The sequence below is a fragment of the Anopheles stephensi genome, chromosome 2 (genome assembly GCF_013141755.1).
Source record: "Anopheles stephensi strain Indian chromosome 2, UCI_ANSTEP_V1.0, whole genome shotgun sequence".
Lineage (NCBI taxonomy): Eukaryota > Metazoa > Arthropoda > Insecta > Diptera > Culicidae > Anopheles > Anopheles stephensi.
The window spans coordinates 83,258,068-83,278,065 of record NC_050202.1 but is presented as its reverse complement, the minus strand read 5'-3'; the positions used below and the strand labels follow the sequence as shown (position 1 = coordinate 83,278,065).

At 45.9% G+C, this 19,998-nt stretch overlaps 1 protein-coding gene across 1 annotated transcript in view; it reads right to left on the bottom strand.

The window, feature by feature from the left end:
- Nucleotides 1-19,418, bottom strand: part of LOC118505728 (zinc finger protein rotund) — a 47,678-nt gene extending 28,260 nt beyond the window's left edge. Inside the window, exon 1 of the mRNA XM_036041915.1 lies at nt 18,273-19,418. Within this exon, the coding sequence (XP_035897808.1) occupies nt 18,273-18,401 (129 nt within the window). The 5' untranslated portion in view covers nt 18,402-19,418. The remainder of the gene's footprint in view (nt 1-18,272) is intronic.
- Between the last annotated feature and the right edge of the window lie 580 nt (nt 19,419-19,998).

The window sequence follows — 19,998 nt, the reverse complement described above, 5'->3', positions numbered from 1 at the left end:
TATCAACATAGTGAATCTGGTACGAATAAATCATGAAATCATGTTACTTTTCAGACCGAAAGCTTTCTCCAACCAACTTTCAAGAAAGGGACTACCTCCCTCCGCGTTCCACCTACTGTCCCGGAAGAACAGAAAAAAAGCATCCTCACAGGAGAGAGAATAAAAAAGACGGCAGCTTCTAGCGAAAGGAATCAGCTCAAATGGAAGTAAAATAAAATATCAAATTGGTTCAGCGAATCCTTATGTGCAAGTGCAGTCGGCAATGTGCACTTAGCAACAACAACGATGGCGAAGCGAGAAAAAAGGTACATTCATATGTACGTGTGTATTTCTTAAGCATGGCCGTTGTCTGTCAGAATGTGTGTGTGTGTGTGTGTATCTGTGTGTCGAGAAGGAAGCAAAGATGTGAGCACTATCGAACCGAAAATAGATTTGCTGAAGATTCCACCAGAGAAGGGAAAAAGGATAGCTACAGCGTAAGAAAGCATGCAAAAAAAGACAACAAATACACACATACAAACCTCCCAATACGGTTTCGTTGTACCGAAGGAGGGGTATCGGGGGAGGAGTACGTTGATGCAAGGCGCTTAAGACGGCCATAAAAACATACGAAGAAGGACGGTTAGGAAACCGACGGTGGAGCAAAGACTTTGAAGGAAAAAAATCGTTGTACGCGAAGAAAAACTATGCTGGTACGATGAGGAAAAAGTGTGTGTCTGTGTGTACGGAGGAGAGAAGGGAAAGTCCTTTAAGTCCTTGGCTAGAATGGTAAAGACGAAACATGTTTCCACGCTTTGGAATGAGAGCATGGTGGATTTGTTCAGTATGTGAACAGATCAAAATACACAACAGTTTGGACGTTTAATTTTAAATATGTTTCCTAATAATGCCATGCCTGTTTGTGCTCATTTTTATACCCATCCATGCTCTATTATACAGAAAAAAGCTGTTGATTTGATCCAAGCGAAATGATAATAAATATAGAGAGTATATTGATTATTTTTCGCATATAAGTACCTGAATAAATAAAACTCATTCAACAAGTATTATAATAAAAACCGTTTCTTTCTGTTTTATATCCATCTGCGCGGTGTAAGCTGGCAAGAATAGTCGTTATTTCAAAGGGAAGCCAACCTTTCGCAGCGCCCTCTAGCGTGTTTTCCATGACACAAACCGATTGCGCCTGGTGGTATGCAATGTGCAATACAATGTTTTGAAATTTTGGCAGGGTTTTTTATCAATGCAAGGGAACAAGATCGTGGTTATTTAACATTTAATTAAAGTTGAGGGTTGTTTTAAACTAGTAATTCAAAATATAATTATAACCGTCATCAAAGCGAAGAATGATGGGATACATCACCATTTATCTGCAACATAAATTGCTTTCAATAGACCAGATGGAAGAAAACCTTTTTCCATCAGTGTGCGAACAATGTATAAAAGGAATCACTCTTGGCTAGTTGATTTACTTTCCTAGACAGAAATAGATATGCCAGATACGCCAGAAGAAAACTAAATTACAATGTTTAAATGCATCTATTACACGTTGATGCGAATTCAAATTATTCGCTCGCGTGTTTTTTACTCCTCACCATAGAGTTAGGAGAGCACAGAAACAGGCACTGTATCATGACCGTTTCCTTTCGATCAACGATGATAAGATAGGAAGTAATCACTTCGTGGCACAAAAAAACAACCGAAACCTCACAACAACAAAAACTCCTCACTTACCCAACACCATAAATAAAGCAGTACGATTGAGCGTACTGTAGTGCGTTCGGGTCAGGCAAGGCGTTGGCGATCTACAGCTGTCCCGCTGTGAAGAAAAGTCTCCCGCTCCCTGACGCGATGCACCAACCACCTCGGGGATGCGTGTGCATTTATAGCACGAAACGGGCGCCTTCGTATTCGCCACTTTTCCACTTGTTTTGTGGGACGCGAGCGCAATGTCGCCCGCGGTCGGTAGGCGCCATCCAACCCCTTGTGTATGCGTTTTGTGTTCGCAATCGCGCAATCGCGTTCGCAAGATGAGGGGGAAACAGAAACACACACGCACACGCTGTGTGCTGATGGTTCATCTTATCTTTGATCGATTTGGAGCGTCCAGTGGGGCTGCTGTTTTACCGTAGGTTTTAGTTCAGCTGTGAGTGTGTGCTTTTTTTCCTCGCGCTGTAGTTGCATTTCTTGCTAGTTCAATCTCTTATCCATGGCAGCTTGCAATCCGTGCAATCGTCAGACCGCACGTTCGCGTCGGGGTTTTTTTCTTTACATTTTAATCGAAACAAGTGGTTGAGTGGGGTGATAGGCGAAACGATTACATAATGATTCACTTCCATTCGATCAGCCGCGGATAGGAAGCTTCAAACTGTATCGGATAGAGATATACAGCGCTTGGATGGGATTGATAAAGGTAAAGGTGTATGGAAAATAGAGCTTCACCTTTTTTGGTAGAGTATTTCAATGTGAAGTAGTCGTGGAGTCCCAAAACCATCACCTCTAATTCACACCAGCTCTCAGCAGCCGCAATCTTCTGCTCAGTGAGTTCCCTAACCAGCCCGAGAGCGAACGATTTCCCCTTCTGAATAACACCCTCGGCTGATTCGGGAAAACCTCTCTCAGCGCGTCGGAAAAGCTTTCGACACCAGTTTATGCGACTCGTTTTCCCTGCAGGGAGCACAAACAAGGGCGTGGCTAGCAAAACAGCAACAACCGAAAACTGCACACACCACATCCTGAAGCTTATTACTGTTACGGTTTGCATCCAGTGTGTTTGTGTGTGTGTGTGTCCTTTGACTGAATCCTTGAGGGCAGAAAAACCCCAATTTGCACTGTTGCACCACTGTTGGGAGCCATTTGCACCACGCCTCTATTTTCTGCAATACACTAATTTGCGAACATGACCATTATTCTAACGAAGCAAACAATTCGGCGGTGGGGAAAGAAACCTCCGTTTTTTTTTGTTTTGGTTCTTCTGCTGTCGTTCATTTTCAACAACAACACCAGCCACGGCACGCACCTGGCATATTCAAGAAGGGCGAAAAAAAAATGCAAGCTTTGTTGGTTTCGTGCCAAGATTTGCACTCATTACATGCAAACGGACACGCCATTTACGGGCGTTTTTAATAAAAGAATGGCAACGTTTAGCATTCCGGTGGATGGGTCTTGCGTTCGGGTTTTTATTTCAACCCGAATAACCGCAACGTTCGTGAGCGTAACGTGATTTGAACGATCGGCAATTCGAATCGTAACGATCGTGGTATTTCCACGTATCATTAGCGTGCCGATAGTGAGATGAGAACCCCTGTCAGATGGCACCGCACCGGATAAATAAGCTGTCGAAAGGTAACGTGTGGTTTTCGCGTGTATGTGTATCCATTGTGCCTTTGTGAGTGATTGAGCAGGAAGGAAAGGCAGCTCGGGAACGAGCTGACCGCTTTTAACCTGCCGTGAATAGAGCACAGCTTTTAACAGCTCTGTGGCTTTACCTGCAAGTGTCAATGTTCGATTCACTTTGGTCTGCTAAGCAACTGGTACTCGCCGTCGTGACTGTTGGTTTGTTTGCTTTCGACTTTCGGATGTCCCAAAAGAACTTGGGGTTGGTGCAATGCAAAATGCAAAGCGTCACCAGCATTGAACGATTGAAGTTCCAGTAAAGCATGGCAGGATGGCACGAGGTTCCAGCGGGGCGCGGAACGACGTACACCGACCTGATTTTGTGGCCGACCAGGTTGGCAAGGATCCTTCTCGACCGGCTGGTTGCATGGTTTAGAGAGCACGGCGGAAACCGAGCTCTGAATTTCAAATCAGTTTTCCTAACGTCCGACGGTTGGAGCCCGTTGTGCAGTTGTGCAGTTGCGCCGTGCAGTTACGAAGTCGCATAATTTATACACCAGACGGAAGACATTAGTCCCGGGACTGAAACGCCCGGGCCCGTTGGGCGAAAGAGACACACCGGCGAACAAATGCCACCGTCTCGTGCAGTGCATTTGTTTTTCCATCTGGCCAAAAATTCTGCACACACGCCACACTGCACCGAAATGGGCAAATAATTGATGGAGGACCGGGCCGGCTTTTCACGGCTTTTTCCCCCGGTAGCGCTGGTACCCCGCATACGTTACTGAGCTGGGTTGGAAATCAATTTGCAGTGCTCGAAGTGCCGACACGCGAATACCGCGGGCTTTGTGACAATTATTGAATGCCTGTGCCACGGTGAAAACGGTTGCCCCTGCTTCCCGGGACAGGAAGCGCCATCCGGCTGGCTTCCGATTTCCGGTGTGGAAAACGGTACATCCTACCGCGTGCAGACCGCAAGCAAACCTGGCAAAATTACAAAGCGGGTCATCACCGTCTTTACAACGGGAAGCTGGGAAAACGTGTTTTGAACAGCCTCAAAGAGAGAGAGAGAGAGAGAGAGAGAGTCAAAACAAGCTGCAACGCTAATCATGCGCAATTTTGTCGATCGAACTGCGTGTTCCGTTCCGTTCGATTGGCGATCCAATCGACTGGTTTGAGGGTGGCCGAGGTGGAGTGTGATCTGGGACGGTAAACAATGCGGTTTACGGGCTGAGCATCCTCATATAAATGGGTCCGGATGCAGCAACACAACGAGACGGTGCAATACGACGTTGATTGTTTTGTAGGCAAGTCATGCGTGTGTGTGTGTATTGATGGAAACGGTTCATTCATGAATGCACCAAACCACCAGCTATCTCCGGTGGAAGCGATGAGATGTGGACAAATGCACTAGCCACAAATTGCACCAGGCAAGATGACGTTGGATCGGAGATTGAAAGATAAATGTGAAGCGAGAGTTGATGTGCTGCTTCCAGTTCTCAGTACAAATACTTTGAATGGGAATGGCTTTGCTTGAGAACTAAGTTGTGGTGGAGTGCATGTTTCTAGTCTGTGGAAGCAATCCAACGATATAATCCAGAATATCAATTTCACCAGTAGGAACATCTTGATCGTTCAGCTATTCTGAAAGATCCCCGTCGCAGAAATTGATGATAAAATGGGAGGCCAGCTGTATTGGTTGTTCCGTATATAGCATCCAGTTGTCAGAGTTAAAATTCTGGATAACATGGGGATTTGTATACCAAAGTCCTTGTCAAAGACATCCAATTTTAAGCAATAGACATGACAGGTGCTTGGTCTAGATTTATTTGTCTGTGACTTATGTGACTGTGAATGCAAGCCTTTTCGTCAGATCTTTCTTCCAGTTTTTGTAGACGCTAGAGCAAAGAGGCTTCTTATTTGCTCAATTTTCCGTCAGGAATAGCAGAACTAAGGTTACAGTCGTTGAAATGTTGATATGGCTGCAAATCTGTCATGCTAAACTGACGTAACCCCCTTAACGGCTTTCGAGAGGACGATATTCAGAATTTGTGGCCCAGTGTGTTTGGAAGGACAATGGAAGAGCTGTTCTAATGGCGAGCTTCAGGACTTGTACGGTGATCTCACCATCGTGTAGCGAATTAGATTCGCCAGCATTCGGTGGACTGGTCATGTCATGAAAATGACACCAGACGACCCAGCTCGTAAAGTCCTTTAAGGCCGTCCATATGGACAGAGGAGGCGTTGTAGGACCAAATGGAGATTTAGTTATTGTCTGGATGCGTCCGTAGGCAATATCGAGCGACCGTCTCCTTGTCTCATGCATGTTGGACTATTCTGGGTATATTGAGCCGAGGAAGCTAGAAAAAAACAGGAGTAGTTGCTGTAACTTCTCAATTTGGGTATGACTCCTTATCCATCAATGTTCTTTGAATATATTCTAATGCATTATAATATTCAATACCAAGTTCAACAACCTTCCAGTCAAGGCTTCCAACGAGATGGATATAAATTCTTGACAAATGAAGATCTCAAACACATTTTCCTCTACACTTTGCTTCACACTCTTAACGTAAAATCTCCATCAAAGGGAAATAACCTCCGAACCTTCCCTTCATTTCGATGACCCAAAATCTAATGATCCAAAAAACACAAATTGGGGCAAAACGAAGCAAACAAAAATAAAATCCTTCCCCCGAAGGCCTGCCCGTAACACATAGCGAAGAAAGTGTATCACTGTTACTGATCCTTCTCCTGCGAACATGGTGGATTTGCATTTCGAACTGCGAAGCGAATACGACGAAGTACGGCCGGAAGTACGGTTATCAATATTCAATAAAATAAAACTCCAAATAATGAATGGCTCGGTGGCGCTGTCCGTACTAGTGCGGCCGGAAAAGAACCGCCCCGAACCATCCCGAACGACGTTGCGTACGATGTATCAATTGGCTCTTTGGCCGGTTGGTTTCAGGAAGATGTACAGCAGCAAAGGTAAGGGAAGGCAATAAGCCAGAATAAGCGAAGGCCGAACGGATTGCGTTTTGCATTTTTGCTTCCCAATTCTGGCCGATCGAACGGCAAGGACGAGACAAACACACACAATTGCAGGGTTACAGGGACAGGGAGTGGTTGCTGTTGTGTTGAAGATTGCCAATTTATTGTAATTCGTATTTAAACCGTTCCTAACGATATGCAATTTACGGAAAGGCCTTTCGCGCCAGGATGCGATCGGGTGGCCTAATGAGAATGTGAGGTTGCGGTTAGCTGGGGCTTGGTGCACTGGTGAATCGGCTTGGCCCACAAATGCATCCTGCACCCCGAAACAAAACAAGCCTGAAAAGCCTGAAATTGCTGGCAAGGCATCAGGTGCATCAGGATCAGGTGGGGCGTCGTTTTGGCCACCGTCAGCGATACGTCCACTTGGCTCTCGTTTATCGATCAAGTCGCGACCCGATGGACGGACAGATGCTGGTGGTGCAATTACGCGATTGGCATGGCGATTTGCTGCCGGACTGACATCGGACGGCCGGACAACACGCGGCAACGTCTTACTCGTGAACCTGTGTGTTGTGTTTATGCTGGTTAACAAGCTCACTGCAAAACACTTCCGGGAGATCCAGACGTTCCACGCTGGAATGGTGACATCGGGAGGACTCTTGCTTTGGCTTCTTTGTGGTGGAATCGATTTTTTATTTTTTTCCCTTAACTTTTTCCCTCATTTCCCTTATTGTTTCATGCGTCCAGAGAGTGTGTGTAAAACAAAAGTGTGAGGCTGCCTTCTACGGTACTTATCGCTCCGCAAGAACTTTGTTGAAAACGCGCTCCAAACGCGATCGATAGGATCTATTCTACACCCTCTGAGGTTTGCTGCACGCTTTTCGGACGCTATTTTTCGCTATTTTCCTCATGCGAAACAAAACAAAACCAAAGACGAGATGAGCAACCGAGATAATGTGTATAATGGAGGGTGGATCGCCTTACTTTTTTATTTGATTAATTGTCTTCGATGCTAATGATACGCCTTTGTTTGTGGAGTTCGGTTCGGTTCGGTGTGAAACAATTCTTGTGCCAGTGAGCTGAGGGACTTTCTTGGTTGATCCATTCTGAAGTAAGTGAAGGAATATGGTACAAACATAATGCTGAATCGAACGAATCTTTCGTAGCGTTCAATAGAGATATCTTAGAGTGTTCTAGGTAAATGTGAGTTAAAAACATTTGATTTAAGCTAAATAAATATTTGTACTAAACCAAGTAAAGTACTAACATTTTTAGGCTCCAGTTAAGCTAAGTAATGAGTAATAATTATAGCAAGCATCGTATCGGCACTAAAACTGTTTAAGAACTAAAACAAACTATAAACTTCTCGCACTCTTAAAATGTAGTATTCCACTGAATTTGGTCCACAAACATCAGGATAAGCTAACAGCATTTCCACTCCGACACTCTCTACACGAACGCGTCACACGTTGAGCCGTCCGTAGACAGGCCATGTCTTTAATGTTTGATTAACGAACCTTGTGCATCGAGGAAAAGCGTGGAAAGCCCCCAGAAACGCCCATAACGACTCACCGGAATTGAGTGAATGACGTTGACAATCTCCTCGCCGCTCGCGTGCCATCTCCATTACGTAAAGTGCGAGTTTGCGAGATGCGAGTTTGCTGAATGCTGCTGGATGGTAGTGCTACTAGGATCGGTGGCGAAGGGTCGAGCGGATTGTGAAGACAAATTTCTTTCCTTCCCCATTCCACCCGACCCGACCGGGAGCGGCTCCGTTTCGCGTCAATCGATGACAGTTGCACGATGACGGATTTAGCGGAGGATTGCCGTGGAATGATATATTGGTAGACCGTGGTGAGGGTTTTCCCTTCTGCAGGCGAATGCTCCGACAGTAAGGCCGGCTTGAGCACACTCGTCAGCATGGGCGCATTATCCTTAACCTTGCGGGCGAAAAACAATTAATCAGAATGGACCGGCCGAAGTTCCGGGAGCGTTTGCTAATCGATAGTTTTATGGCATGGTCCACGGGACCGATGCCGAGGCAAATGGTGATAATTATGATGGCGATTGTCCGCGGCCGAAGGTACCGATCACGGTAATGATTATTGTAATTAGCCGTGGGGCATGCTGTGATGGTGATGCATTTTTGTGGGCTAACTGAAGAATAGCAGACCCATTGTCTTATGCAGATGGACCTGATTGCTCGTTTTGTAGTACAACTAGGGCATCCTATTCTGCTCTTTAATAAAGTGCTTGCGAACTTGCGATGAAAATGTTCACGGCTTTAAACTTAATCTCGCTTATAACCACCCTTAATCGCAAGGACAAATGGCGCTTAAATAGAGATGCTTGATGGACCCACCACGCTATGAAACAAGCTACTTACGGCGCATTTAATCAACCACACGTGCTTGAGTATCAATATACATCGATAAACAAAATGCGAAGGTGATGAAAATCATCGTTCAATAGCGCTTAGCGGCAAAGAAGCCGCCTCATTACGGCCAATCGATGGCAAAATTATGCAAACTCCGATCGCGGAGGTGCCCCGGAGGTGCATTTGCATAATTATGATGCGATCGTGATATAGTTTAATGCAAAAGTAGTGTGCAGCTAAACTAATGAGACCGCCGCCTCACATCGTTGTCATTAAGTATTAATAATCTTGCGCGCGGTGGTAGTGAGTGTGATACGGAATTGATTGGCCCTAACAACAAGCTATTAACTGATCGAACAGGAAGCTTGTGTATAATTTCAAGTGCGTTTGATTTTGATGATGTTTGACTATTGCGAGTAAAATTTAACGACGCGTTGAAGTTTGATAGCCGTTTACACTGTTAATAAAACACAAATAGTGTTTTCGTGATTGAACATCCATTCGAGATTCAAACCCAGACCGAGTGGCTTACAGGAATCGTGACTTACCATTTATGCTATTTATCCGGTCCAGATTCTAGAGTTCATTTCTCAATATAACACAATGCATGTAGCGATGAATACTAAAAGAACAATCAAATTGGACGAAACTATAGCTTTCAGTAGCAATTACAGATTGGTCCATCTTTTCTCAACCACTTATTCTCAACAGGCAATAAGCTCTAATTGAAGCACCATTTATCGTAACGCCGAAAATATCCACACCCCATTTTTGGCGAGAACATGCCAGCAATGTACACACTAATTGCTCTATTTTAGAACCATTCCATTGGACAGCAAATGACTCCAAGCATTCTTCACGCCAGTGCCAGTAAGGGGATGCCTGACCCGAGACCGTCCGAATGCACTCGTTCGCTCCACTAATTGTTTTCCGGCCAGCAAGCAACATTCTAATGAGCAGTTTCGGTCACACTTTGCGAACCGAAAATGGGCGGGAATGCGTTCGCCGGGAATGCACTTGCACATCCGTTTTCGAATCCTTTGGGCCGCGGTGGCTCGTTAGCGCATCGCCATTGCGTTTGGTGTGTGTGTGTGTGTGGAAGCTGTGGAAGCTAATTAGGGGTGCAAAAATGTCCGTGCAAGCCTTAAACAAGCGACGAACCGAATTCCCGGCACGACGTGACGTGCGCGTGATTTTGCACGCAACTACACCAACCACGCATCGTCCATTTTGCTCCCATTTTTTTTTTCGCTTGCGTTATTGGTTATTGCTGTTGGTTCGGCTGGGGTATTGTTGCTCGATCTCCGGTCCGACCGTGTGTGTGTGTATGTGTCCTCCAAAAATGGAGGTTCTCGGTCACGAGCCACCCAGGAGAACGATAGGGAAAAAAGGACATCACTCCAGCATCGCCAAATAAGCCTCGAGCACAATTAACTCTCTCGCCCTGCCGGTGCCGGAGTTAGAGCCTGCCAGGGCGAGCTGAGTTCTTGCAGCCACCCAACCGACCGCGCTTCCCATCCCATCCAGCTTTCGCAGGATTTGCACCCCTTTTTTGTGCTATAATTATTTTCCCATAATTGAGATTTGTTCCGCACTGTGCCAGTCGGCGGTTTGTTTACTTAGCGACTCTTGCTGCCCTTAAAGAGCGAAGCAATTGTACGTCACGATGTGCGTGTGTGTGTGTGTGTGTGTGTGTGAGTGCCCGTTTTTGTTGTTGTTGCATCCTCTTCATCACTCACCACTTGCAATTGACACTTTGTGCGGTTTGATGGTAATTAAAATCAAATCACCCCTATCGCTACTACCCCGTAAGGGTTAACGATGCACCCGTGCGATGCACTTTTGCCGCGCGGATGATTAGCTGCAATTCGTTTGGTGAGCCTTTTACCCATTTTTGGGTGGTGCTCGCGATTTTAATTAATTGCTCGAACGATCGATCGATCGATTGGTGGTGATGGTAGCAGCAAAAACGGGAACACGTGTGCGTGTCAATTAATTGAGCCAGTGTGCCAGCCTTTTACGGGCGAACCGGGAGAACATTACACTCGGCCACCATGATGGGAAGAAGAATGCCAGTACCGGGGGGGTGTCATCCGGACTTTCCCCAACCCATCGGATGCGACCGTGAATGCAGCTTCCTGCAGCAGCCACGATAGACAATCTCGTTTCGCGCCAGCAATCGAGCGATCCTGCTAATGTCTGCATTTGGCCACACCGGTCGTAGCACCGATTCGGAAATCGATCCGATCATTACCGCGGTTGACCCTCGGTTGTCTTTGATTGGAATACAGTGTTCGCCGTTGCCCCCGAATAAGGAACCTAGAGCTAGAGCGTTGGTCCTCCGGCCGAGCAATCGAATCAATCGAGCCGAAACGATCGACCCGCCCCGTACGATTGACGCAGCGTAGAATCCCGGCACTGAACGGACACGATCACGGTTGACCAAAAATCGATGCACCATCAGCTCATTACGCGTGTGTGTCGACTGGGGGAAAAGGTGGACACACCGGCGGCCAACCGACTGGTGCCCGTTTATGGAGTGGCCGGGGATCGATTGAGACAGTTTTGATTAATTACTTGCGATCGCTGGAAATGGGAGGACTGCAAAGAAAAAAAAAGGGGCAACAGCAACAAGCTAGCAAAACCACCACCACTGCGGAGGCTGGAATTAGTGCAAGAATGCAATCGATAATTGCAACATGCATCTGCTACACTCTGATGCCAGCGAGCGTTTGTTTTCATTAATGTGGCAGCATACCGGACAATCGCGAACGTCGCGGCTTCTTCGAAGGCGTTGGAAAATGTGTGTTGTGCGGCTTGTTTGGGCCGGTGTTTTATGCACGCGCACGATGTACTGGCCTTTGCTGCAAGCGTACGGAGCGAGTCAGTTTCCATTTACTTAGTAAGGTATTATGTGTTTACTAATGTAAATGAGGGTTGAAAATCATACCGATAGGGGGGTTCTACAGTGGGGGAAAATACTTTTAAGCTTGAAAACGGGTTTTGCAAGATGCAACACATTTTTGCCAATATTTAAAGTCTCCTCACTTTGCAAAACTATTTACATTCAGGCCGTCCCTTATGATTAAAAAAAAAACACGATCAATATAAGATATCAAGCATTTATACAAAATTTAATTTCAAAAAATGATACACTCACAATATTTCCTCACACTGTATTATACAAAGTATTTTATAGAGTATAAAACTGCAGCTTTTGTATTTTTGATGGCTTTTGTCAGCCTTTTCCTGATCTCTGGCCACACCAGGAAAGGATCATTCTGTGTCGTAATCCATTCAGCCTTAGGGCACCCGTTTTTGCGTCCACTTGCACAACATTGCAGGCCCAATCAATTTCTGCGTACTTACGCGGAATTGAGTTGTCTTTAAGAACGTGCCATCAAACGCGCTGCTGTTGCCGCTTCTGCTCATCATCATCATCACCATTCACGCCGCCGACGCCGGTGGTGGTGTTGTTGTTGCGTCACCGTTTAAACGGCCGCTTAACGACGAATGTCATCAGGCTCGAGATGGTGCCAACACGATCGGCCAACATTAACCGCGGGTGCGTCCAATCATCTTAACGCGCGATCGTACTGCACCCGCCAATAACCATCATTACCAGCGATTACCAATCAACCCACGAAACATCATCGCTTGAGATGCATGCCGACGGTGAACGGGGTTGAGCAAGAGAAGAAAAAAAAATGGTGAATGCATTTTGCTGGTGCATCACTGAGCGTATTTCTCAGTATTTTCTCAGCGTGTTGAGTGTATTTCTTAGCAGTGTGAATGTAAAACAAATGAAGCAGGCAGGTGATCGGTGGAAATTTTCTATCGTGACGTTTAACCACATACAGATAGCACATAAAAACACACACACACAACTGGAGTAGATTAGAGACCAGAAGCATTTAAGCTAATTTCCTCTCCCGATTCAACACCATCTGCAAACAATCGCGTGTCATCTCGGATCAAACGGCTAAAACACTTCTACGCCAAGCGATAATGTCATCGAAAAGTATCGCTTGCATGTGTGTCTACCACGGGGCCTTCCTTCATTCACTCCCGCCAGGGGGACATTTTTCCCACTGGCGACCAGAGAGTGGCTCATTAATTTCTAACATATCATCAACACATTTACGGGCGACATGGTTGAGAAAATTTATTGCAAACCTCCGCAAGCCACGAGCACGCCTTTTGAAAATCGAGTGCCCTCGAGCAGTGACAGAAGCAAGGCGAGAAAAAGGGTGTATAAAAGAGAGAAGAAAAGGTGGGATAAACCGGGTGAGATAGAAAAGAAAACGAGGAAAATAAAAACAGGAAAACACACACGCTAAAACGATGATTTATGTGAGTTTATGTATGTGAATCCGCGTCTTCCGGGGAAATGCCACACACACACACACAGTGACAAATGATTTAACGAATTTTCATATCCCATTCTGGATTTGAATTTCCCAACCGTGAGCAAAGTTTTGACATCTTTATCATAAATCGATTTGCGTGGCGCCACGGTAAGCGGCCCAGTAAGTAATGGTTGTGGTGAATGGGTTGATTTACATAAGGCGTTTTTAATGACGTTTGGCGTGCGGAAGAGATGTACTGGCTGCGTAAAGCTGAAGCGTTGCTATCGTTCATAAATCGTTTAGAAAAGCGAGGGACTTTATTTTGAGCATTCCGCAATACTTTATACCACCTCAAGATGCTTGGATTGGTATGCTATAATACTACTAAGTGAATGCTACAAATTTAGCAGCAAATGCGACAATGTAAACATCATCTCCCGCTGCGTTCCAGCACAAAGCAGCTAACGAGCGATATTAAATTGTTTCCGCCAAACTCTTCCAAAATCATTGCGCTCATAACGCCCATGAGCATAATTTGCTCATTTCACACAGCAACTTTACGATACAAGCTGTCCAAAGGCTATAGGCTCGCGATGCAAGCGTGGAGCCGTTCCGTTTCGTTTACTTGCCGGGGGCACATTTGTCATTACAGGCGGTGTTGGTCTGTATGTATTTGTTCGTACCTGCCAACTATCTCATTAGACACCTCACACACTGGCGGTGGCCGCACTGTGGCTACCGCTAATGTTGCGCGCGGTCAATTGATGGCAAAATGACTGTTATTACACCCGGCGAACGTACGAGCGGGCGAAGGATTAATTTGTGACGGTATCTTCCCTGCGGTGCCGGCCGGCAAACAACCTAAGCACACAACCGGGGTGTCACTTTCGCACGCGAAAGTGATGTTTTGCGCCGGAGAAACAACACTGGCCAGCAGCAGCAGCAGCAGCAGCAGCAGCAACGGAGGCTTAATGTTTATGATTTGTTCGCTCGTTTTGCACTGGCAAATGGGTGATGCGTGTCTTGGTTTGCAAGCTCATGGTTTTAGGGTGAGAAAAAAAGGTATGTTTAGTTGTAGTCACTTTGGATACAAGTTTGGTCCATGATTATTAAGAATAAAAGTTTGAGATGCAAGGATTGAGCATTAACATAGAATACTGCTATAAGAAGCTTAAGATTTCTTTAATTTCTGTTAATATTGGTTTAAAATAAATTGCATGGTTACCATTAATTTTTAGGAGTTCCATTCCAAAATTATAAATCAAAGTATAAGTTTATTATTCTAATAAAAATTTAAATAAAATTAGGAGTTAAGTAGTATTCAAAATTATAGTATGATAATAATTTATAGCAAACTAAGAAAAGGATAGTTTACAGATTCAATATTAAAACGAAATAATAACCCTGCAATCAATAGTTACTACAAATGTTTCAAGCCATCTACTTACAATGGTGTTCTGAACTATGCTATTTATTCACGCATTACTTCCACTGCGCTTATTATCCGGTCGTTTACTGTTGGAATAGAATTTTGAAGAGAAACAAACGAAGTATTTGCAAGAGCTCAGAGCCCAAGTAAACAATCGATAGGAACTCCTTCTTTAAGAACATTACTTCTCGACAGCTGAAACGTGTTGGAGGACAGTTGCATTTGAAGAATATGGCTGGACGTGCAGAATGTGGCCCAACCCTCCGTACTCGAGGCTCGATGTTGCAATGTAAGTGCGAGAAGTCAACCTCCATACTTCCAAACGCGACGCTGGTGTGGACGTGGACAGCTTTCACAAACCCCAATTCCCGACCAGCGCACGGTGATAGCCCTTGCAGAATTTTTATGCTGCAGCTCATGAATGCATAAACAGACCGAACGGAGGGCAGAACCATGACGGTGTGTGTGTGTGTGTACTTTGTGCAGTTTCGCTGTGTTGTTACTATTTCGTTTTGGCGAACCTCTTGCCACCCCCCTTTTTACACACAATTAACATATCCATTTGGCCGACCGCCAGCCACCCGCGATGTGTGGTCCGGTTCTGGTTTTATGGTTCAATTCGCCTTCTTTTTTTTTGAGTGTGTCGTTTGTTTTTTTTTTGTTGCTTTCTTCGGCTGGTCGGCAGACCGAGGTTTGCCATTGGCGTGGCGCGTTTGGCGACGGGATTGCGTCGACGGGTAGAATAGGGTTTTAGAGCAAACATTCCTTGCCGGTCTGGTAAAGCCGGAAAGAGATCCTTGGCGACGACGGCGACGACTCTCGCCGGAGTGTCGGCGATTCTCCCCGGGGTTGGCAGGGAGGCGGGCGATGGTCATGTACAGCGATGGGATGGCGATGTAGATCTTATCGGTCGATTGGTAAATCCTCGTTAGCGCTTCGTTTGTTCTTTCGGTTGGTTGGCGAGCGACACGAAGGAAGTTGTATCGATACGCTACCCGCAATGTCCTGCTTTGTATTGTGTGTGTGTTTTGCCGCCCGACATAAGCGTTTGGTTCTGATAAGCGAACGGAATGCGTTTAGGGTCGGCCACAGGCAAGCGCCAGTAGTCGGTGGAGTCACCATCAACGGGGTTTAATGACAACGATCGCTCTAATAGTGTAACATGTTTTTGAAAATTGAATGCATGCACTCGGCTGATGTGTAATTGTAAAAAGGACTAGCTCATAAACGGTACATGTGGAAATTTTAATTGCAAGAATCACGAACCTGGGAAGAACATGTGTTGGGTTAGGGGGGAGTATTAAATTGAAAACAAATGTATGTTCAATTGGGAAGAATTTTCTTCTAATTTGTTTGGACATGGTTGTAAAAAGCGATAAGAAAAATATCCTTGATGATCTGTTTTTTTTTTCTACCAAAGATAAGATAATTTAGGCAATTTAACCTTTCTTTAAATCCAGAAATTAACAACACGGTCAAAGACAGGTAATATTGTGGAGATGGTAAGACGTGGCATACCAATACCGCTTGATATCGGTTCAAATCTCGAACGGAGCGATGCCTTCCAAAGAAAAGGAAATCATTTTTCAAGGTTGTCAAGGTTCAATTGATGTCACAGAACAGGGGAATTCTTTGTGATTTTTTTTGATAAAAAATTGTTCGAGAATTAATAGCACCGTATAGAGAAGAAGCAGCATGAGCTTGAGAGAATGCAAGAAAGGTAAATTATTATTCTGACCTTTGATACGTTACCATTTAGTTAAAAATTAGCATAACCCAGTTCATCGACTTAGTAGAACTCTCGAGCAAAGCACTTAGCATTAGGTGTGTCTCACTGAACTCCATAGAAAAGACGTTCAACGCAACCGTTTATCACCCAAGCCAAGGATCGCCCTTCGCTGGGAATAAAGTCGTCCAGTGCGTGCTCTACCAGCCCTTGCCAGCACGTGGTGTCCAGTCGCGCGCACCACACGAGATCAAGACATTAAGGAGTGCCCTCGGGCGCTCGATTGCGCAACTCGAGCGAAATCGACGAGGTGTGATGGAAATAATTGACTCGATTGAATTGCATCGGACCCGGCTTTAAATGCGTTAATGTGGCAAAGCCCCCAAAAGCCCAGCCCATTTACACGCGTCAAAGCGTTTGTCATCGTTTGCCACTTGTGTGGCATCCAGCCTTATATGCGGTGTGTGTGTGCGCTACCATTTCATCGCTTATTTTCCATCATTCAATTAACATAACTCATTGCTGGTGATTTTGTGTGGCCTCCACGAATGGAAAAATTGGAGCAAGCATCACAGTTTCCACCATCGAGGTGAGCTTTATTTGAATAGCATAATCGAGCTGTTTTTTATGACCCAGCATCAAATCGGCACAACAATACTCGAACGGATTTGAGCAATTCTGCGTCCAAACATCCATTAGGTGTGATTCGCTGGTGCTGCGCATTGTGCCTCATCCAGCTCATTAAGCAACTGCCTCCGGCTGACCGGAAATGCACACTGCTCCGCTCTACATGAGTGTGAAAAGCGTGACCAGCAAATCATCTGCCGAACAGTGACAATCGCTGATGACATTGTGTGGCGCAGAATAAATGTGTCACTTATTGAAGCAATATTTTTGACGTTGATTGTTATGAGTGAGCAGAACTGTAGATACAGTGTTGTGCTCAACCACGAGGTCATGCACTAGATTTTGTGCCGAAAGCCCACAATAAGGTGCAGCAAAATGTGCACTTTACGACCTATGCGAGCCGAAGCGCATAATTGGTAACGTATTAAAGGGAGGGTTCTTTAGAAATTAGTTCGCCCAGTTGCATGTAAAACGAACCCGCAACATCGCTTAATCGCCCCATACTTAAAACCCCTTTAATTGGATATTGCCTGCGTAATGTGGCGCGTTGCACAGTGGCTTTCGTTATTATTCGGTTCCTCCCTTACGTTGCGGTGCACGATCCGATCGCAAAATCCCGCGCCTTATCGCCTGCTGCTGCTGCTGCTGCTCGTGGATTTGGTCCCGGATTGCTGGCATCGTTTATTATCCAATATCGGGCGGGGTATCGACGAAAGGGCACACACCGCATGGGTCGACCGGCGCGCAACTGGACCACGAACGTGAAGGTAATAATTTTCCGTAACCTTAAGCGTGTCCTCTCGCCGTGTCCGTGGCGGCCGATGCAGTTAAACATCCGGCCAAACTGAGCGATGCGTCCGCGAATTTTCCACCCGGGATACAACGGGCACCGTGCGGTCCCTTTTAATTCTCCACAATTATAGGCTTTTTATTAATCCTTTGGCACTGTGCGCAACATGCACGTCGGTGTGCTTAATAGGCCGCGCCGGCCTGTCAGATCATCCGTGTGTGCATCGTTTTGATGAGCCGTTGGGACTGTTAGCGAACGGAAGTCGATCCTTTCGCTAATGAATAGCCCACTGCACACGAAGGGAAGTCCCATTAGGCTGCGCCGTTCTGGTAAGGAACAACGAAACAGGTGAAACACCTTGTGACGAATCTCTTGATCAGCGAGCATCAGACAGCTAATGCGTCTACTTCGAAAGGAACAGCTGAAAGCTAATATCAAGAAGTCCTTCTCACATTGTGCGGGTGTGTAATCATTAACGCATTAGAAAAATGGCCATTTAGCTGGCCACCTGTCATCCACGCGATCGGAAAAAACGTGTTTCTTAGTGATTTTGACAGCTGAGTAGGCATTGGATAGAACTAATCAGAAGAGTAGGCGACTATTCCGTTTGACAGTTGGCCACTTATAAACAAACTCTGTCCTACCTTGTTTGGGAAATCCACTGCCAGCATACAATCGCTGTAGTTGTTCTCGGTCTTTATCGGTGTCGGTCCGGCCAGGGGACTGCAGAGTTGTCCTACGCTGAGCTGGGCTTCTCTATACCACGGATACATAGCTCACGTACGCTGGCACTTGGCGGTAACGATCGTACAAGAACATTTTACACCAGCGCTGCACACTGTAACACTGCACGTTATCTTCGCACGTTAACAAGCCAGATAAACACTCGGGGGAATCTTCCGTTTTGAGAATCTTTTCGTCGATATCTGTCAAGATGCAATGCACTCAGCACTATTATCACTTTGTTTTAGTAAAACTTTTGTGGTTATAATTTTTTGCCTTCAAGTTTTCCACAATTTTCAAACCCTAAATCACAACACTTACACACACACACGCACTTGATGCGCACGGCAAAACGCATTGAGCAAACAGGATCCGGCACATGCAATTCGGTGATTAAAGGTGATGTCGAACGAGCAGCGAGCCTCTCTCAATATGACACGATTAGCAAACAGACATGTATCAGCAACAATCGAACCGTGTAAACAAATAGACCGCACGGGGAAAATGCTGGAAATTGTTTTCTGCCTGCCGTGTTGACATTAGATCACGTTTATTGCCACATACACACACACACACGCCCCAACCTGTTTTGTTTTGCAATTACACGCACAAGAGACACACGCCGGGAAAGGAACACGGAATGCTACTGCTCGACTGCTGGCGCAGCTCCTTTGCCTGGCGGGAACAATAGGGAAACCGGTGTGGAGTGGGCCTATTAATTGCAGCAAGTGGATGATCGATGTCACTATTTATGGCGTACTTTAATTAACACATACTCGTATCAGTTATCTCGCGGATGCCACACCTGGCACGCCTGTTTCGCTATCCACCACCACTAATCACTTGGAGCATCCTTTTTTGGGATATCTTTATCCGCGTTTGCTAACCCAACTGCACAATTTTCCGAGCTCAACAATCACAGTTTTCTCTATGCCATGTCACAGTGTCACGCTACTAACGAGAGCCGGTATGGACAGCAATCGAAACTCCGGCACACGATGGAATCACCAACAAATCACCACTCAAAAACGGCGACTCCACGGACCGGGACCAAAAGCGTTTTTTTACCACGCGCTCCCCAATGTGACTGCCAAGGCTGTTTCGGATGCTTGCCAACGACATCACCAACGACCGACATCCAGCGTGCTCGAGCGTTCATGGTGGGGCGCAGGCTCCGTAGCACTGCTCGCGAGCGGACTCTTTCTGGCGCACGTGTTCGGTGTGGCTGTCCAGCTTTTTCCCCCGGTGGCACTCACAAGGCTCCCCAACCGAAGAGGAGTCACTCACGCGCGAATCGCTCACCGGTGCTGTTGTGAGGTTCCGCGCAGACAGCCTCTGGTCGGGTGAGCGCACAGGTTCCTCCGAGCTGCTGAGGCTGGATTATTTATGCGTATTTCTCGAGCAAACAAATCAACCCACACACACACACGAGGTTTGGGTTTGATGTTGGATGGATTTTTTAATGCATTTATAGATTGTTTCGCTGGCATGGCTGTGCACCTTGCGAGTGGCTAACTACTTTAAGAATGTTAATAGTGTATTTGTGCTGGAACACAAATCAAACGTACGCTTCTCGGTGGCTGAAGCTGAGCAGTGGTGATTTGGTGTGAAATATTTGCCACTTATTATTGAATTCTTAGCAGCAGA